Source organism: Schistocerca americana, chromosome 4 (genome assembly GCF_021461395.2).
Source record: "Schistocerca americana isolate TAMUIC-IGC-003095 chromosome 4, iqSchAmer2.1, whole genome shotgun sequence".
NCBI classification, from domain to species: Eukaryota; Metazoa; Arthropoda; class Insecta; order Orthoptera; family Acrididae; genus Schistocerca; species Schistocerca americana.
The window spans coordinates 162,289,679-162,309,440 of NC_060122.1; the positions used below are offsets into that span (position 1 = coordinate 162,289,679).

General features: G+C 42.2%; 1 protein-coding gene across 1 annotated transcript in view; it reads right to left on the reverse strand.

Annotated features, from left to right (window-relative positions):
* Positions 1-19,762, reverse strand: part of LOC124613330 (hemicentin-2-like) — a 793,017-nt gene that overhangs the window by 64,081 nt on the left and 709,174 nt on the right. Inside the window, exon 13 of the mRNA XM_047142026.1 lies at positions 13,193-13,197. Within this exon, the coding sequence (XP_046997982.1) occupies positions 13,193-13,197 (5 nt within the window). The remainder of the gene's footprint in view (positions 1-13,192; positions 13,198-19,762) is intronic.

The following is a 19,762-nucleotide window of genomic DNA, read 5'->3' on the forward strand; positions in this document are numbered from 1 at the left end:
GCAAGAACGATCTCAGAATAATTGAGAAAAATTACCGTCCTTAACCCCCCCCCCCCCCCCCAATTCATCCTTTCACTAATGGATCCCTCCTGTCTTTTCCTCAGGCTACAACAACCTTATTTTAAATTCCCTACTGTCTGAAAAAAGCGCTGTTTTTCCTGTAACATAGTGCCTAGCTCTGCCGTAGCTGGCCAGAAGCCTTTTCTCAAAAAAGAGAGGAAGGGTAAATACTTGTGCTAAAGTTAAAAAAAGGATACATCTGGTCCCGGATTAAAGCACCCTGTAAGAGCCTCTTCGTATGGTTTCAGTTAAAGATTATCGAAGACTTCGCTGACTGAATAAAATGGTCATTTGTGTGGCGAAGAAAGAGGAGCAAGGAGGATTGTGAATGCAGTTTTACTTTTTTGGTCATGAATAAAACTTCTACGTAGATGATAACAATATATATCCACTTCAGTTCCTAAGTACAGCAGTAATTGAGACAACAAATAATAATTTTGAAATGACTCATCATAGAACTCAAAAGCGAACATCCATCAAAAGCATGAATGAGATTGCCTACAAGGAGATCCTTCCTCAGTATGAAGAAAAGAATTAAGGCCGCGAGTATGTGAAGGGAAACTTTTGGGATAAGGAGAGTAAGAGAATGTCGAGGCAGTAAATAACAGCTCCATCAGTGTTAAACCTGACGAGAAGTGAGGAGGAAAGTGCAAAATATAGAATGCTTGTAGCAACAAGCACGGACTTCAATAGCCGACAAAGATTACCCGTAATATGAAATAATCGATTAATTTTCTCACCTAATTAGGCTTTTGAGAACATTCGTGCCACCAGCGCAATCTTTTTCGGATTAGTGTGTCACGGAAAATTATAGCGCTACTTTTACTCAGTATTCGAAACACCTCTCGACTCTCGGTTATTTCCCAAGGCTCCTTAGTGTCAGTGCGAAATTTGTAGAGGAAGAAATGTATTCCTTTTCGCAATTATTTCAAACGTTTATATGAACAACTACATCTTCTATCTCACGTGGACTATCGTTAAGAAGTTATTCTGAATTTCGTACAACCTGCTTCTAAATGTAGATATTTGTGGTCTTTAGACTTTTCAAAACATTTATTGGCGATGTACGTTTTAAAGGAACGTTCATCGCCTTTACTATACCAAGAGTTGCTTGTGAACTAGCCGCACCGTTAATTTCATTTTCATGTCCGTGGCAGCAGAGTAGTAGAATTTCTGCAGACCTAAGCACAGAATATTCCGCGTCGGAGATACCCGGACGCAAGCACAGTATCTATAATGCACCAGCTGAATCTATCACTGCGTATAATCTGGTCTTGCGCGGGCGGCATTAACCGAATGAGGACCACGGATTAGCGGTGGTTGTGGGCGGAACATGGACAGCGACGTACGTCACAGTTGAGTGACGTCCTCTACGGACCTCTACTGACATCTTCACGTCGATTTCCACACCAACGCAAGGTCCAGACATCAATAAACAAAGCTTTTCAAGCCTCTGTTTGCACAGCTCAAGTGCGTAGGTAGAAAGCAGTTATTAGCACTTCCTTCCTTCCAGGTATGCTTCGATGAGATATTTTCTGTCCCTAGCGGCACATGCTATTCGATTTATCAATAGAAGGTTTCAAACGTACTTGTTGTAACATGATGCATTCATCCGCTTTGCAGAGACCAACTCTGACGATATCCTGTGTCATGTAACTATTTAATTGCTGTGGATAGCGAAGTACGTCAGTAGCTAAAAAAGTGACTTACATTGGGGAGTATCAGATCAAAACCCTGATTCCACCATACAGATTCAAGCTTTCATGTATTTCCCAAATAGCTTAAGTTTCTCCGAGAAAAATGTGATCGGTTTCCCACTGTATCCTAGAATCTCCAACAGCTCCATCGATGAGGATGTAAACATGATGAGTGAAGAATGTAAACATGTTATGATCAAATGTATCCGGACATTAATGGACATTAATTTTGGATGTGTCCACACTTGCTGACACCTTTAACTCTGGTGAGGAGACTGTCAGTGGGTTGTCTGAAAGTTGTGGTATGCCACTCTTCATCAAGAGTCGGAATCAGAAAAAGCAATTATGTAGGAGTCGGGAGTGAAGTCGACGTTCTAGCTTCCTAAATGATGTCAAAGGGGCCCCACTGGGCTCAGGTTGGATGTCCGGGCAAGTTAGTCCACTTTAGGAATAATATTGCCCACAAGCAATTGGTGCATCTCTATGACTGACTCGTCGTTCCTATAAGAATACTCCTTGTCTTCGAACTGTTCCTCTACTGTACTCTGTACTCAATGTTGTGGATAGTGTTTATATCCTTCTGCCTTAGTGTTTTCTTAGGTGCAGTAAGGGGACAACATCCCAGCCATAAATACACCGTCGGCCGGTGTGGCCGAGCGGTTCTAGGCGCTTCAGTCTGCAACCGCAGGAGAGCTACTGTCGCAGGTTCGAATTCTGTCTCGGGCATGGATGTGTGTGATGTTCAAATGGTTCAAATGACTCTGAGCACTATGGGACTGAACTGCTGAGGTCATTAGTCTCCCAGAACTTTGAACTACTTCTACCTAACTAACCTAAGGACATCAAACACATCCATGTCCGAGGCAGGATTCGAACCTGCGACCGTAGCGGTCGCGCGGTTCCAGACTATAGCGCCTAGAACCGCTCGGCCACTCCTGCCGGCTGTGTGTGATGTCCTTAGGTTAGTTAGGAGGAGGAGGAGGAGATTAGTGTTTAACGTCCCGTCGACAACGAGGTCATTAGAGACGGAGCGCAAGTTCGGGTGAGGGAAGGATGGGGAAGGAAATCGGCCGTGCCCTTTCAAAGGAACCATCCCGGCATTTGCCTGAAGCGATTTAGGGAAATCACGGAAAACCTAAATCAGGATGGCCGGAGACGGGATTGAACCGTCGTCCTCCCGAATGCGGTTAGTTAGGTTTAAGTAGTTCTAAGTTCTAGGGGACTGATCACCTCAGATGTTGAGTCCCATAGTGCTCAGATCCATTTGAACAAATACACCCGCACATCCTAACACCACCTCTTCCGCCGTTTATTCGTGACATTATACATGATGACAGGTAACGTTCCCCCTGCATTCGCCCAATCTAAATTTTCCAGTCGGATTCATAATCACTAAAAATCACTCGTTTCCAATCATTCACTGTCCAATTTTCATGTACACTGGATGAAGGTGTGAAATGAATGTTCAACCAACAATTCTCATGGCGTCTTGTGACCCGTTTCTACTGCATTTGCTTCAGTTTTCTGGTTTTAGTGTATTTTTCGTAATATTTGAAAGAACAGTGGTTGCAATTATTATTGCTGTTTCCCAGGTTTGTGATTACGTTTGAAAATGACGGCTCAGTGCGTCGACACTAGATTTGTAACATTTTAAAATTTTATTGTATTTGTGACAGTGGCTTGACGACCGTTTGTGATGTCAAATAAACATTTTAAAAATCACGGTCCAGCTGATTTGCTCTTTACACCACATCACGAGTTGCTTAGAGTCGACAACAGAGGTGGGTGGTTTATGTGCTGCTGCCAAGGAGACCTCAGTGACCTCGAGTCGGCCATTGTATAAAAATCTTTTTAAAATGCTACTCACAGTCATTGTGCCAACTGGAATACTGGTAGCACTGTGGAATTCACGGGTGATTCCTTCCTCTAAATGCATGTCACTTTATACAACCACGTTCTATAGTGCTCGTCAGTTTGGTTATTATTGCTCCTCCACTGACAGGATAACTCATCACTTCTCGTTTTACACTTGCGATTCCGCCTCTCGTGACATCTACTGGTTAATCCCGCATTACATATGTGTGTCCTGAAACTTTTCGTCACATACTGTACAGTTTTATTTTCCTTCCTTTAGATTCTGTAGCTACATTCTTTTACAGAATCATCACCGAAGCATTAAGCATAACTATAATATCAGTTAATGTTTGTGAAAATCTAATTCTCGTCAGTGGTGTAGAATGTTTCTAGTTCACCTTCGTGGAATGTACTGAGGCATCACGGTGAGGAGAAAGACGTCTTCCGTGGTAGTTCCTCGGGAAAAACCATTAGATCGTACGTCACATCACAAGGAAGACTTGTTTCTTCGATTATTTATAAGCTTTTTGGGCAGGAAAGAATACGGATTCACTTATAATACACATGTATTCTCCGTAAACTCTAAGAACCAAAATATTATCCTGTCAGATATAAGCGAAGAATCAGTTTTTTGGAATTCAATGGAAACAACCTTCCTGTCATCAAAATAATTTCAATAACAACCCAATAAGCGTCATTCCGAGTTAAACACTCCGTTACAACTCGTGTATAATTTTCTAGATATTTCGTGACTATAATTTTTAATCTAAGTATACCAATGTAATCAGAGTGCATGATGATCTATTCTACTACGGTGCATTGAAATTCTTATACCTATAATGTCGTATACTGCAGCACCAAGCTCCTTAGTTAAATTTTGCTGTCTAATTGTTCTAACATAACTGTGTAGATTAGAGGTCAGTCGAGCTGATTGCCAAGGAGGGGGTTGGGGTTCGATTCCTAGCCGGATGGCAGATTTTATTCCCTGGTTGTTGTGTTGCCCTCATCATAATTTCACCGACGGTCGAACTGCCGTAGTAGCGTGAAATAAAAATATGTTCTCCGCCGCTTGTTATTTCATGGGTTCAGCTTTCTAAAAACTATTCGTTTCAGTGTTGATTTCACTATCTCGAACAGAAAAAAGCCACATGGAGCAAAATTCGGGGAGTAGGGTAGATGTTACAACACATGGATCCCATTCTTAGCCGAAAACGACTTGAAAGACGTTACGCTCTAGAGCATTGTATTTGAAAAAAAAGTTCCTTCGTTTGAAAATGTAAAATCTACAGAACTGTTTCTTTGTCGAGGTGCATTAATACTCAGTCGACGGCCTTTTCGGAATAAATCCTCTAATTTTTCTATGGTCCGTTGTTGGCATTGAGTTTCGTCCTAGACGTGACTCCTCTTAAGTCTGTTTTCGTCCCTCTTTGAGCCTATTAAACAACTCAGAAACTTGAGTACATGGAATACATTTATCACCGTACCCTTCCTTCAGTAAAGCATCTGTGGCTGTATTTCCAAGTTTCTCTTAAAATTTAGCATTAATCTGTTGCTCTCTCAACATTTTTTCGACGTGCTGCGAATTCGTGGACTGAGAAAAAGGAACGCCACGGTATTGCTGAGGCGCCAGCAAGTGAACACTGGCTGACAGAAGAAAGTGAATCACGAAGAAGACATGATAGGTTGTCGAGTCAGCTTCCCAGATACAAACACCATTGGTAGATATGTAAATGGTTAGATTTGCTGTTATCCGTGGCCTGAGTACGCTAGTGTTGTCGATATTTAGTGTTGTTACCAAGTATGGTAGGGGATATGAGTGGCGTGGACAGCGGCAGACATGAAGGAGATGCGCCATACTCGTGTGAGACAAGGTTATCAGCACCGGATAGCCTTTGAAAGGAGCCCCATTGTGGATCTCCATTTAGTGAGATGGTCAAGTCATGCAGCTCCCAGTCTTGCTGCGTATTTGGATGTGACAGTGGCCCCATGCTGGACTGCATGTGAACATGAGGAGAGCCAAACTCTTCATCAAGGCTTTAATCGAGCACGTCTGGCAACCACACTGAAAAATCACTGTCTTGTGCACCAAGTGCACCACAATGCCTTCGCATTTGTGCTTGCCATCCGAGAACGAGTAATGGACTACTTGTAACGGACTGTGTCATAAAGTACTATTGGTCACAGACTAGCAACAACCGGAGAGGGCATTTACTGCCCCATGGGTAGGTTGCCGTGAACGGCATAACACAGTTGGGTGTGTTTGGACTGATACTCGGCTCCTTTTCTCATCCTCAGGAAATACGACACACAACCTGCTAAAATTATAACAAACTGACGAACGGCACAAACGATTTCCACCACGTACACTAACTGACGGGTGTTGGGATAGTGCATCCGGTCAAAAAATAATTAAAGTAACAGAAATTTTCCAAATCACGAATGTGTTTGGCCTGTAATACCGAATAAGAGCCTGGACAAAGCAAGATTACAATTGAAACTTCCTGGCAGATTAAAACTGTGTGCCGGACCGAGACTCGAGCTCGGGACCTTTGCCTTTCGCAGGCAAGTGCTCTACCAACTGAGCTACCCAAGCATGACTCACGCCCCGTCCTCACAGCTTTACTTCTGACAGTACCTCGTCTCCTACTTTCCAAACTTTGCAGAAGCTCTCCTGCGAACTTTGCAGAACTAGCACTCCTGAAAGAAAGCCATGTCACCGCAAACGGGGCGTAAGTCGTGCTTGGGTAGCTCAGTTGGTAGAGCACTTGCCCGCCGAAAGGCAAAGGCCCCGAGTTCGAGTCTCGGTCCGGCACACAGTTTTAATCTGCCAGGAAGTTTCATATCAGCGCACACTCCGCTGTAGAGTGAAAATTTCATTCATTATTACAACTGATTTTCTGGACTGTCCTCAAACTAGCTCTATTAAGTTCTTCCATTCGTGTTGAAGTTCGTCTACACTAAACATAGACAACGCTAACGGGAAAGGTGTAAATATGGATGTTCTCCTCTTAAAGATGTTTTCTTTTGGGAAAAGTCCAGATTTTTACTCTCATTAGCAATTATAACAAGTTTATTAGAGGTTAGGAGGGAAACATCGATCAATATCTACTGTATCAGTTCTAAAACAAAAAATCACGATAAAACCTGTAAAATACCACTAAATATCGGGTTCAAATATTAACCATACCCGAAAAAGAGAAATTTTTAAAATATTCTAAGAACGCTGCGTTAAAACATTACACATCCTAGACTAGTCTACAGACAGCAGCTTCTCTATTTAAGCATTTTGAAAGAACAGCGAATCAAAATTTATTTACAGAAATCGCAAAACTTAATGGCACCTTCAGCCCAGGTGGAATCTAGGAGTGTCCACATTTGGGATTTGACATATTGAACCAACACTTCTCCGCAATTCTCTTGAGAGAATTTTCTATCACCAAAGGTGCAGGTTTCATCGCTCGTCTGGTATATTCCCGTCAGTGACTTCCCAGGCCGCTATTGCTGTCCACAACGAGAGGATTTTGGAAAAGAAACGAATTGTTAAGTAGGTGAAATTTTCTTCTTGTGAAGGCCTTTGCTCTACCTACCCTTGCCCACTGGCCAGCCTCCCGCCCCGGGAAAAATCTCGACTTCTTCTTGACAGTACATTTGTCAAACGATTTGTTCAACTGCTGCTTGTGTGGAGTTCCATTGGTAAGGACAGCACAAGCTACTTTGCGTCCCCGAGTGATGGTCCTGCTCTTATGTTTGGGCAGAATGTATTTTGAACTGAAAAATTGCATTTTAAGGCCAGAGGGAGTATTGTGTTACTTAAACGAGAGCCCATTTATGTACAGAAACTCAACGTAGGCCAGACGGCCACTACTACATGAAACCCAAAGGCGAGCGTAACTAAAGACGTGGATGTGTTTTTAAATGTAGCTTGGGATACTGATTTAAGCATTCACTATCAAGTTACCTTAAACTAATCGTATGGAGACGCTCACACACCTAACACAGGTTAACAGTCTGAAACAAACACAATTAGCAAATAACCGACGCTGCACCCACATTACTTAAAAGCAATATTCCAACTGCTCACTGGTACAATTCACTGTTGTGGCTACTAATCTGCAGCATCTGCCATATCACTTTGAGGATGGTTGCCCATATTTACACCTGTGTCCGACTTTTCACCTTCTCCTCTGTGTATTAGACAAAATAAAGACGTAGTCGATTAATACGAACCCTTATTTGACTTCCCTGTTTAATATAAATGGCTGGATACCGAAATTGCTACAGTGAGAAGGGTAGCAGAGAATTAAATTTCTTACATATACAGAACTGAAGGAATAATATACGCTTACGTTTGTAGCCAACATAGACAGAGTTCACAGTGTGCGAAATTTTATTACGTCACGTCTGGTGACAACGAACTATCTAACCTGAATGAGCAACATGTTAAAGTGAAGTTGGATGACAGATACGGGTATATCAGTCCGCTTTCCTTCAATCGTATGTAAGAGTTCAATCGTGGTGGCTGACAACTGGATGCATGTCAGACTCTCTCTAATCCATGACTACACATTTCCGAAGGGAATAATTATGGAGCATATAGTGGACAGGGTACCAGTCGAACATCTTCAGCACAGTGGTTAGGTCAGAAGAGCATGACAGTCTTTCGCTATCATCTTGATGAGAGGCAACCTCAGGGAAATCTTGAATATATGATCCAGCCACCGGCTCTAACACATTGAGAAATGTAACGGCTGCTCAAGTAATCACTGGCTATGCGAATTAGAGGTGACCTTGGTGTGCAGCCAGTGGCAGCCCAGTCCATCGGATATGACGATGACGAATGCAATCCGGCAACGTTCGTAGTCGTAATCCCATAGCTTCCACAGAGCCAAGAATAGTCTGAAAAACCAAAGTGAAACCAATTGAGTGTCCAGTGTTGGGCTGGTACGTCTCACCCTTTTCCCCCATCAAGCGATGTCACAGTTATGGTCGCTGCGCCCTCTGCGTCATTCGCGATGGTATGCTTCAACAAAATCTTCTCGGTTTACAAGCGGCGTTACTTTGAATAAAACGCTCGAGATTTCAACAGCTGTCTCTGCCATAGACATAAGGCTTAAAATCGTTGACTGCACCAGACTGGCATGGTATTCTACTTATAAAGGTGCAATGGCAGTGCCTGGAACCATTCAGAGAGGGTCGGTCTGATACAAGCATCGAAGGCGGGCTGGACAGCTGCTAGCAGCTCCGTCCCACCGTGGGAACGGGACGGCCGATTCAAATGTGACGCTGTCCTCTCCCACCACCTCTCCTGCACATGTACAACAAGATATAAAGACCCCAGGGTATGCATCACAGTACGTGACACTAAAGACGCGCGGGATTAGCCGAGCGGTCTTAGGCGCTGCAGTCATGGACTGAGAGGCTGGTCCCGGCGGAGGTTCGAGTCCTCCCTCGGGCATGTGTGTGTGTGTTTGTCCTTAGGATAATTTAGGTTAAGTAGTGTGTAAGCTTAGGGACTGATGACCTTAGCAGTTAAGTCTAATAAGATTTCACACACGCACGTAACACTAAAACTCTTACGGGCTGCTGCGACTGACAGGAAGTGAGTTACTACTTGACACCAATTTAAAACTTCATAGTTATGTGTCTAACCACTTTCTACCTCTCGACAACATGAGGGAGAGTTCATATCGCGTTGCTACCTTTTATTTCACATGCCAGTTTCCTGTCTGGCCCTGGATGTAGCTGAGCATTCATGGTGTTTTGTTGAGCTAGGCAACTAATGTGACGTCACAAGTCTATTGTGGGCCCATATTTCCTTGGGCCCAAGTCCTGTGGTGAGACGGAACTTCAAAAAGCTGCCCAACTTGATTTCCGTGTATGCATTGCTCTGGCCCTCATTGTAAAGTTTCAGATGCTCCCATTGTATCTTTGCAGTATGATTCAGTTGCCCCTACCACTTGGCTTTAGACAGCCAGCAGTGCCTTCAAATGTCACCGGCAAATTTTCATATTGTCCGTCACCAGTAGCTGAGTGGTCAGCGCGACAGAATGTCAATCCTAAGGGCCCAGGTTCGATTCCCGGCGGGGTCGGAGATTTTATCCGCTCAGGGACTGGGTGTTGGGTTGTCCTAATCACCATTTCATCACCACCGACGCGCAAGTCGCCGACGTGCAGTCAAATCGAAAGACTTGCACCAGGCGAACGGTCTACCCAATGGGAGACCCTAGTCACACGACATTTACATTTATTTATTTTCATATTCTGTTGCTCGCTACATGCAAACTATTAGTCCTAAAAAAAAAAAAAAAAAAAAAAAATGAACTGTATCTTTCTGTATGAAACTTAACATAGTTAAATTTTATAATGGGATACGTTTGTGTTGGAGGCCACATTTTTCGTATTATTCAAGGAAAACGCATTTGAAAGTAGTTTTCTATGCTTTTGTTAAATAATTTGAGAAATACAGCTTCTAGCTGAAAAGCAACGAAAATGTCGCAATTCTTTTTCTGTGGGACTAATTCTTTACTTGTACTGAGGGAGAGAATATTTGAAGGTGTTGCACGTTGCATAAAACCCAGAGGTAGGGGCAGCTGAGTGACACTGTATAAGCAGAACACCGTGCCAGCTCCGGTAGTCAGTGATTTTTAACTGAAGATGACGATGGCAAGCGCAGCTATCGAACGCTCGAGTGTTTCGCTCGGACTGACGTGACTTCTAAAATGAGAAGATTTTATTGAATGCTCGCTGCGTTAGCAGTCCACGGTGCTTGTGACGTCATTGCCCTGTCCTTGTCAATATCTTTATTGCTGCAAAGTAGTCCTTTACCTTTGTCGCGAAAACTGACGTAGGTGTACGATCTTGCACTGCCAAGTGATGAATGTATCTCTCCATTTCGGACACTTTTCGGTAGGGGCCGTAGAGTATGGCATCGATTATATCCGTTGTGCATCTGTCGATACCATAAGTATATGACACTCATGGGATACCGATTAACACGAGCAGAAGTCTCAAATGGTTCAAATGGCTCTGAGCACTATGGGACTTAACTTTTGAGGTCATCAGTCCCCTAGAACTTAGAACTACTTAAACCTAACTAACCTAAGGACATCACACACATCCATGCCCGAGGCAGGATTCGAACCTGCGACCGTAGCGGTCCCGCAGCTCAAGACTGTAGCGCCTAGAACCGCTCGGCCACTCTGGCCGGCGCAGAAGTCTCGACAGGCGATGATCTTGCCGCTGTGAAAAGCTGACTTACGACATAGAACTATCTTTTTACATTCATCCAACATACAAATGTGGTTTTTGAATAAGATGCTGGATGAGTGATCTGCTCTTAGTTTCAAAATGTACATGGCGGTACTCCTTCCTGCTTTATACGTTTTTGCTAAAATTGCTATTTATTTGCATGTGTAGACACGTAGTAGACTTCATGCCAGTCTTCTTTGCCATCATATTTGTGTTGCAAATTTCGATGTCCGGTGGAGTATATGCAGTTGCAGGGCCTGCCTCTGAATTGTGCACTTCCTTGTGTCGACGGCCGCGAATTTGTGCAGGCTACCATAAATCGGAGCGCCTTCGGTAAACGGCGGCACACTGGCCGTATCGACAGGAAGCTGATATACGCGCGCTCTGTGTGAGTACAGCTGTTGCCGTCTGCAAACAGGGTTATTGCGCTTCCACTATCGCGTGTGCCGAGCGCCAAAGCGCGTTTTATGTGCTGCCTTCCACTGCTTCAATTAAAATAAATTGATATACTGATACCAATCACCATTTACTGAATTCTCTTCTCGAGCGTGGCGCTTGTTTAAACAAGGACCGCGTAATTATCTTTTGTTGCCCTACAGTTCAGCGTTATGATCATTTCACGGAATAGCGGAATACTGATCTTTTGCGGCGACACGCGCAATTTCATTGCTGCAAAAAACTGCACCGCACTAGCTGAGAACGGTGAATACGTGGCGTTAAACTGAATGCAATTATTCGTTTGACCTTGATTAGTTCGAATAATGTATTAATTTGAAATTATTTTATATTCATGTTACTCAAAAATGACGAAAGTATACCTTTAAAATTCATTACAACTTTTCTATTTAATTATGGTACAAATAGCACGTGTAAGTATCCTTGTTAAATAATACATTATAAAGGATACACCGAAAATCCACCACGTGCAATATTCTCGATAAAAAACACATAAAATCAGTATGATACATCACAATCTGTCGTCACCTTTTGCGCGACCGTGTGTCAGAGTGACTTTGCAGATGTGAAGCACAGAATAGGGGAGAAAAAAGAACACAAGAGCATTTGTGATATGAAGGGCAGGTTTATAGCATCTTAGCAGACGACTCTTTTGCACAACAAAATAACGAAAATCCATACATGTGTGTTCCACGTCCCCTTTTAAAGATCTGTACTGATTTCAATCAGACTTGGTACACAAATCACCTTGCACCGCCGAGCAGAGAAGCGCAGTCGTTAGCACACTGGACTAGCACTCCAGAGGACGACGGTTCAGATCCGCTCTCGGCCATCCTGATTTAGGTTTCGCGTTATTTCCCTATATCGCTTAAGGAAGCTGCCGGGACGGTTCCTTCACAGGGTGTGAAACACGAATCTTCTCCTCCTTTATTCAACCAGTGGCTGAGAATGAGAGCACTTAGTCAGTTGCAACAAACTTTACACATAAATTCAAATTTTTAAGAAACATTTTCTCGCTGACAACCGCCTCAAAATTATGAAAGGACAAAAGTTTATCGCTCAATAGATAAATGCCGTAAAATTACCGCATCAAGCAAGACGTTTTAATTTATTATGTTTTCACTGCTGACTGTATTCACCACATATTTTTAATATAGTATTCACATATACCACTGTACCTGCAAAATTGTATCATTATACGCCACATAGTTCAGGAGAGATGACGTTATAAGCACTGAGATGTGTGAAAAACTACAGCATCATGCAAGACTTTTAAAGTTATCACTTCTGTACAACTGATTCATTTTACATCTAGTCTGGCAGACTGTATTTAGTAATGATCTTCAGTGTACCAACGAAATTATATCGTTTTACGTCACATAGTTCAGGAGATATGATATCATTAACTCTGCGCCTCATGGAAAACTGTTGCACCACGCATGACGGATTAATTTATTACGTCTTTGCTGCTAACTCTAGTTGCAATAAATTTCACCTAGAGTGTCCATACGTACTCCTGAGTGTACCTGCAAAATTACAGAGTTGTGCGATACATTGTTCAGGAAACAGATGTAATAAATATTGTACCGCCTGAAACCGAAATTGCAGGACGAAATCTGCCAGATATACAGGTGAAATATACGTATACATACGTTAACTACATGTGAAACATATGTGACTTTCGGGTACTGTGGCAAAGCCGTGGGTAGGAAGCTCCTTCTCCACCCCTGGTTCAATTTCAACCAAAAGTGGTACACACATTAATTACTAACTAGAAACAAATACTATCTTCTTTTAGAAATAGTAAACAGACAATCAGTGGCAAATTGGAATGTTTATGAAAACCCCTTTATCATAGCTTCAACGTTTATAAAAACGCCGTCTTCAGAAGGAAATATGGACAAATGGGTTGCATGTTGCGGGAGAGGAACGTTAAAATACGTGACCGTAAGGCGTCAAGTCAGATATAAAATCTCACCTCCATAATAATTTAAAACATGCACTACGTGGTTGTTGTCATATAGTATTTCCTAACCAGTGACTGATGTAGAAAATTTTTTAACGAATAATGTGTTGGTAAGGTGGTAGATCACATAACTAATGAGGAGGTACTGAATAGAGTTGGGGAGAAGAGGAGTTTGTGGCACAACTTGACAAGAAGAAGGGACCGGTTGGTAGGATATGTTCTGAGGCATCAGAGGATCACAAATTTAGCATTGGAGGGGAGCGTGGAGGGTAAAAATCGTAGAGAGAGACCAAGAGATGAATACACTACGCAGATTCAGATGGATGTAGGTTGCAGTAAGTACCGGGAGATGAAGAAACTTGCACAGGATAGAGTAGCATGGAGAACTGCATCAAACCAGTCTCAGGACTGAAGACCACAACAACAACAACAACAACAACAAGAACGTCCAGCCTGCTACTGGGGTGGGAGTGACAATTTTGAGACAGAAGGTGATGTGCTAGAGATGTTCAGGGAGATGTAAGGAGATGTCCACTGATAGGACTGCGGAGAGGGTGGAGAGAAAGGGGAAAGATTAGGAAATAGCTGCAGAATAGGACAAGACAGAAATGGATGGAGGGATGAGAAGATGTGCAGGGAAGGTGGAAGGGCAGATGGACAGACAGGAGCAGATGGACACACCGTGGAAAGAAGAGGAAGTGGACAGAGGGGGAAAGAGGATATGGACTAAAGGGGACGATGGACTGATAGAGTGTTAGTCGACATGGTCTCTACTGTGCACAAGTGGGCGTTGTTGCTTTCATGGCGGTAGTAGTTGGGCGGGGGTTAAAAAACATTGTCATTACGTATTCCTAATATTTCGACATAAAGTTTTTAGTAAGTAATTGTTACTATATGCTTTAGCTTGCTGTAACTCTGCTTTATAAATTTTATGAAAAAGTTACCTCCATCCTTTTCAAATTATCCTAAACGTGGAATTGGTAGGTGGTTAGAAAGTTCTACTACTAACAGAGGTACAAAAGGGGTCAGTAGGTTAAAAATGGTTATCTACCCCTGTACTAACAAAACGGAAATGCTTGCTACTTAGCTAGTTTGATAAAAAAGGGAGTGACTATTTCGATGGGCTAGTGAAGAGAAACATAAGCAGCGTGAGGAAAACAGCATAAAATCAGGCGATAGGATTCAGGTCTGTACGTTTTCATAAACCAAAAATGCGAATAGGAATGAGACAAATTTTTGCGACCAACTATCGCCTGTCTGGGGTTCAGCAGTAAGAAAATTATCGCTGTTCTCGTAATCAAAGAACATCTTAAAATTGATTTTTATACAAATAGTATCAACACAAAAAATACAAATAAAATCAGTAAAAAGATATGCAGCAGTCCACGAACTATCAGTATGTAATTTTAGCAACTATTTAGACACATCAATACCTCTGAAAGAAATGTGCGCAATGTTAACTTTGATAGAAAGTGAAGTGCCTATTCCAAATAGTTCGCTCTCTAAATATGGATCGTCGATAAACGTTTTTTCGAGCATATATCATACGAAACATCTTTTAACATAGTTGGTGTAAGTGTCACTGTTTGTATTAGGATTTATCGGTCGCTGAAATTCTAGTTTCATTCCTTTACGGCTAGTGACTGCTATGGCAACACGTGTTTTCTAGCACGTACTGGGAATAGACTTGCGAAACGTCACGGCAGGAAGCTGTATTTGACACAGGAGGATTATTAGCGGAGAACGCAGTTTGCAATAGAATTCCCTGCATTCTGCTCATAGCCTAATTGGCAGAAAGACCTGAATTTCAACATGTGGATGGAGCTCGCAGAGTCAAAAACTCGGCTTGCCATACTCCCGGGTGTTGGAGGCACTCTAGAATCAGTTATACTTTGTGATCACTAAAGTTTCATTTCCATTACGGAAAACCTTCAAGAACTGAAAATTCGGTCCTGTGCGATGGCGTGATGTTCCGATTAGTTTTCTCGAGGCGGCTGTAGCAGTTTCATGAGTATGGAGATGATATACAGGGTGTCCCAGCTATCTTGTCCACCCAAAATATCTCTGGAACAATAACAGCTATTGGAAAACGACTTTCACCGGTATCAATGTAGGGCTGGGGCCCATGAATGTACATATTTCGAAACATTCTAAAACGAAAGCATATGTGTTTTTTAACACAAACTTATGTTTTTTTAAATGGACCTCCTATATTTTTTCTAGCAGGATGGAAGCAGACCGTATTATTCGTTTCGGACCTCTTGATAAGTATGGAAGTGTGATTACGCATGTCAATCACATTGCGATTACGGGCTGCATGGGGTTCACGCCTGAGCCTCAGGACGTGCGCTAGCATCGCATGTCGGGTGTTTCAAGCGTCAACTTCGCGTCTTAATATCTCGGGATGTAATGGGAATATTGCGATGCAATCAACGCCATTGTGTATGTGATTTTTCATGCTATGGATTGCTGAAGAAAAAATATAGGAGGTCCATTTAAAAAAAAAAGTTTGTGTTAAAAAACACATATGCTTTCGTTTCAGAATGTTTTCAAATATGTACATTCATGGGCCCCAGCCCTACATTGATACCGGTGAAAGTCGTTTTCCAATAGCTGTTGTTGTTCAAGAGATATTTTGGGTGGACAAGATAGCTGGGACACCCTGTATATAAACTGTGGAACCATTGGCTAGTTTACACAGGTTGTTAAGGTATTTCGAAGATGACTGGATAAGACCAAAGCGTCATTGCCTTACTGCAACTGAATGTATCCACTACGAATGACATTACACTAAAATGGTGCAGGAACGAAATAATTTGCTCACGGATTGGATGGTGTACTGATGTGGAAATAGTCAAGGCAATACAAACAGTTTCGTTTTAGTCCCATTGGTGAACGTCAGACGCTCCCCTTGGAAGAACGTTTGCACTTCTGCAGCGAAACTGAGAATTTCTAATTGAAGCATTCGTCGTATTCCCTCACAATTTACCATGAAATCAGAGTTCATAGGATTTCATCTCACCCCATAGTTTGCGGACAAGCAACAGCTGGTCCAATGAGTCGCCAAACGCCGAGTGGCTTGCTTTTACGCCGCTGTACAGGCGGATGCCTTTGGAATGCAGATATACTTGGAAAGCGGTACACTATTCCAGTGCCACAATGCTGGATATCGAGTGACAGTTGCAGTATTTGTGGGCCAACTAACTGTTAAACGCACATGTTCTATTATCTACTTTGAGTATCCCGATACTGCACATTCCTGAGCAATGTTTATGATTCCTGAATCCTGTAGCAGATGACTTGATGTTTGTAGCCTTCTGCTCTCATCTACACATTTTGTTACTTTTTCATTTCGAAATTTACCCTTCTATTTTCTTTTTAACAATCGTCGAAGGCGCCACATCTCAAACGCTTGCAATTTCGTCTTTTCTGGATTTCCAATGGTACACATTTCAAACCTGCGCTCGTGACATTCACATTCACAAACTTCTACCTCATCTCCGCATTAATGTCTTATATCGGCTTGCATATTTTACTGAAGAAGAGGTGCGTCCCCTGTACTGATCTACTTCTGATATCTTCCTTGCTTCCACCATCCTACATAACATAATTTTTTTTAGTCAGAACAATTCTTTCACTTTTTCCACTACCGTGTCATTTTCATCTTTAATGCGGAGTAATTCGTCATTCGCCCTTCATCCATTGATCACCGTCGTCGCTATTTTATCTATCCTTACTGCATATTTCTGTCTCTAATACATGTCCTCCACAGAAAGCGGAACATACCGTACTTCAGTACGTCTTCAGACTGTCTTTGTGAATATTATTATTCACAGCCGTCTAAAAGCGTGACGTATGGTACAGATCGTCATAAGAGTTTTCACATTTATCCGAAGGTTACTTCTTTGGTAATGCGATGACAATTTTGAACTGGAAATATAATAGAAAACACTCGTATTTCACACTAGTTCAAATAATCCTCTACTTTACACCTCCCACAAGTTTCAGCGAGACTGTAGATCCTTGATCGACATTGACTGACTTGCTTGAACTCAGCAGTCTGTCAAATTCTAATCGAATTACTAAAAAATGGCTCTGAGCACTATGGGACTCAACAGCTATGGTCATAAGTCCCCTAGAACTTACAACTACTTAAACCTAACTAACCTAAGGACATCACACAACACCCAGTCATCACGAGGCTCGCATTACTAAATCTTTAATTTCTCCCATATCAACTTTCTGCTTGTATCAGAGTTTCGGAGCATTCTCTTCATCCCCTAGATCTTCGTTATACTTCTGCCACCTATTTGCAGTTTATTGTGCATTTAACAGCGACTTTCCATCTGCTTTTCGTAGCTTAACACCTCTTTAATCGCTCGCTTTCGCCACTTTTTCTGTAGATCGGTTAGACTACTTCGGTGATTTACACATTTATTTTTAATGCTTTTCAAATCTACTACGAAACAGCCTGATATCACTTCCCGCTAATTTAATTCATAATCATCTCATACTGCTGTGATCACACTTAATTAGTAATATTTTTCCCTTGATCCATAAGCATCAATATTTCCTTTGACACCCGTGGCTTCCTCTGCTTTCATATGCCCACCGTGTCCCGTCACGCCTTCATTTGCCCTGTCTCTATATTCCAGATCTCTTTCACTTAACTACTCTCAGTGCCTTTACTTACGCCTCAAAGAACTTCCAGTTCGCTTTCATCTGTGCTAGACACCATTTATCGTATACTACTTTTTTTCACGCTCTTCAGTTTCAATACGCGGTTCGTCACTACTACGTTATCCTCCACGTCTGTACATGGGTACGATTTGCAGTATCGATTTCTGAACCCTACTATGACGATATCCTAGTCCAACTGATGTTTCCCGCTGTCCTCCGGGCTACTTCAAATAAAATAATTTCTCTTGTGATTTTGGAAGGGGGTGTTCGCTACAATAAGGTGAAATCTATAGCAGAACTCCAGAATCCTCTTCTCCCTCTCATTTATTTCCATCGTCGCAATAAGAAAGTTCTGTTGTTTGTGCCGAATTCACAAGCAGGAAGTAAAACAAAATAAAAAAGTGCTCGAGAGAAGTGAAATTATAGTGCAATATCTAATGGGACTTGAAATTGCAATTATCGAGGGGCATCAGAAATAATTATATATTTGCGGCAGAGCTACTGGAGACTGCGGGTTTCGGTATCGAAATAAGAGATGAGAAAGAGTCTTAGAGATCTGAAAATAAATTGCAGCTACTTGTGGCCTCTTCTGTGAACGCAAGAGATGGGAATCCACTTGAAGAACCCCGGCAGACACTGGAAAGCTGAGTTACACACTAGGGCCGCAGAGATTCTGAAATGTATTTAATAGTAAGGCGTGCCCAGGACCACGTATGATCTTATGTCACAGTTTAAAAACGATCAAGAGGTACTGACGTTCAAAGAATCATCAACAAGTATCGGTGAAGCGTGTTTGGGGTATAGGTGGATATAGTTTGATAATCGGTACTTAAATATGTATCGACTCCAGTGTGTTAGTTGTCTTTTATTTGCGTCTAACAGTCTTCCCGCAAACACATCAGGTAATTCACTACCTGATGTTTTCTGTACGGTCATAGCTATCCCACAAAGTGGACCACGCCTGTTAGTATAAACTGCCCCTTCTGCCTCCATGCGTCCACACGTCAGCATCTGACCTGCTGCCCAGAGGAAAATAACGATTAATGGCTCGCTTTCGCCACTCTCAGATGAAGCTAGTAGCCAACTCAAAAATGTACTACTAGTAACAGCTACAGTTATTAGTACGGAAATGAATCTGCACTTATACTACTAATACTGTATATTATGGTGTATCTAAACAGTGCGCTGCAATTAAATTATGTCTAAATGTAAGATTAGAATTGTACAGTGTTGTAGTTTCCAAGCTTGACCATTATGCGAACGATCAGTGTAGTGGAAATCGATACATAGGCAGAGTGCAAACCAAAATATTTGGTGCCACGCTACATCCGTTGCTACACGTACATTAAAAAGGACCGATAAGTTGAATAGTAATATCATTGAGCAGAGTCGTTAGTCGTGTGAACAGACGAAAATCTGAAATAAGACAGCGTAGAAAAATAAATATACTGCTGACTTCTCGTGGAGTAGGTTGTGCACAACACGTGGATACGAGTAGCAGACTGCAAGATTTGAACGAGAGAGCACATTTAACAGAGACGAAAGGAATAAAGCGGCTTATAGCGGACATAGTCTGAATGTCAGAAATTTTAGGAATAGACTATGTTCTCCGAATTATGCGGCAGCTTATGCACAAGGATATTTAAACGAGAGCACACTATAAGTACGAATATAAATGCGTTTGAGGAAGTTGGTACCCCTGTAGGACTCAGTTAACTTTCAGAAACAGACCAACGCTGTAAGAGTGAAGTCAAGTCTTTTACTTCTATATTCTTCACTTTAGCGTGTAGTATTTCCGCTG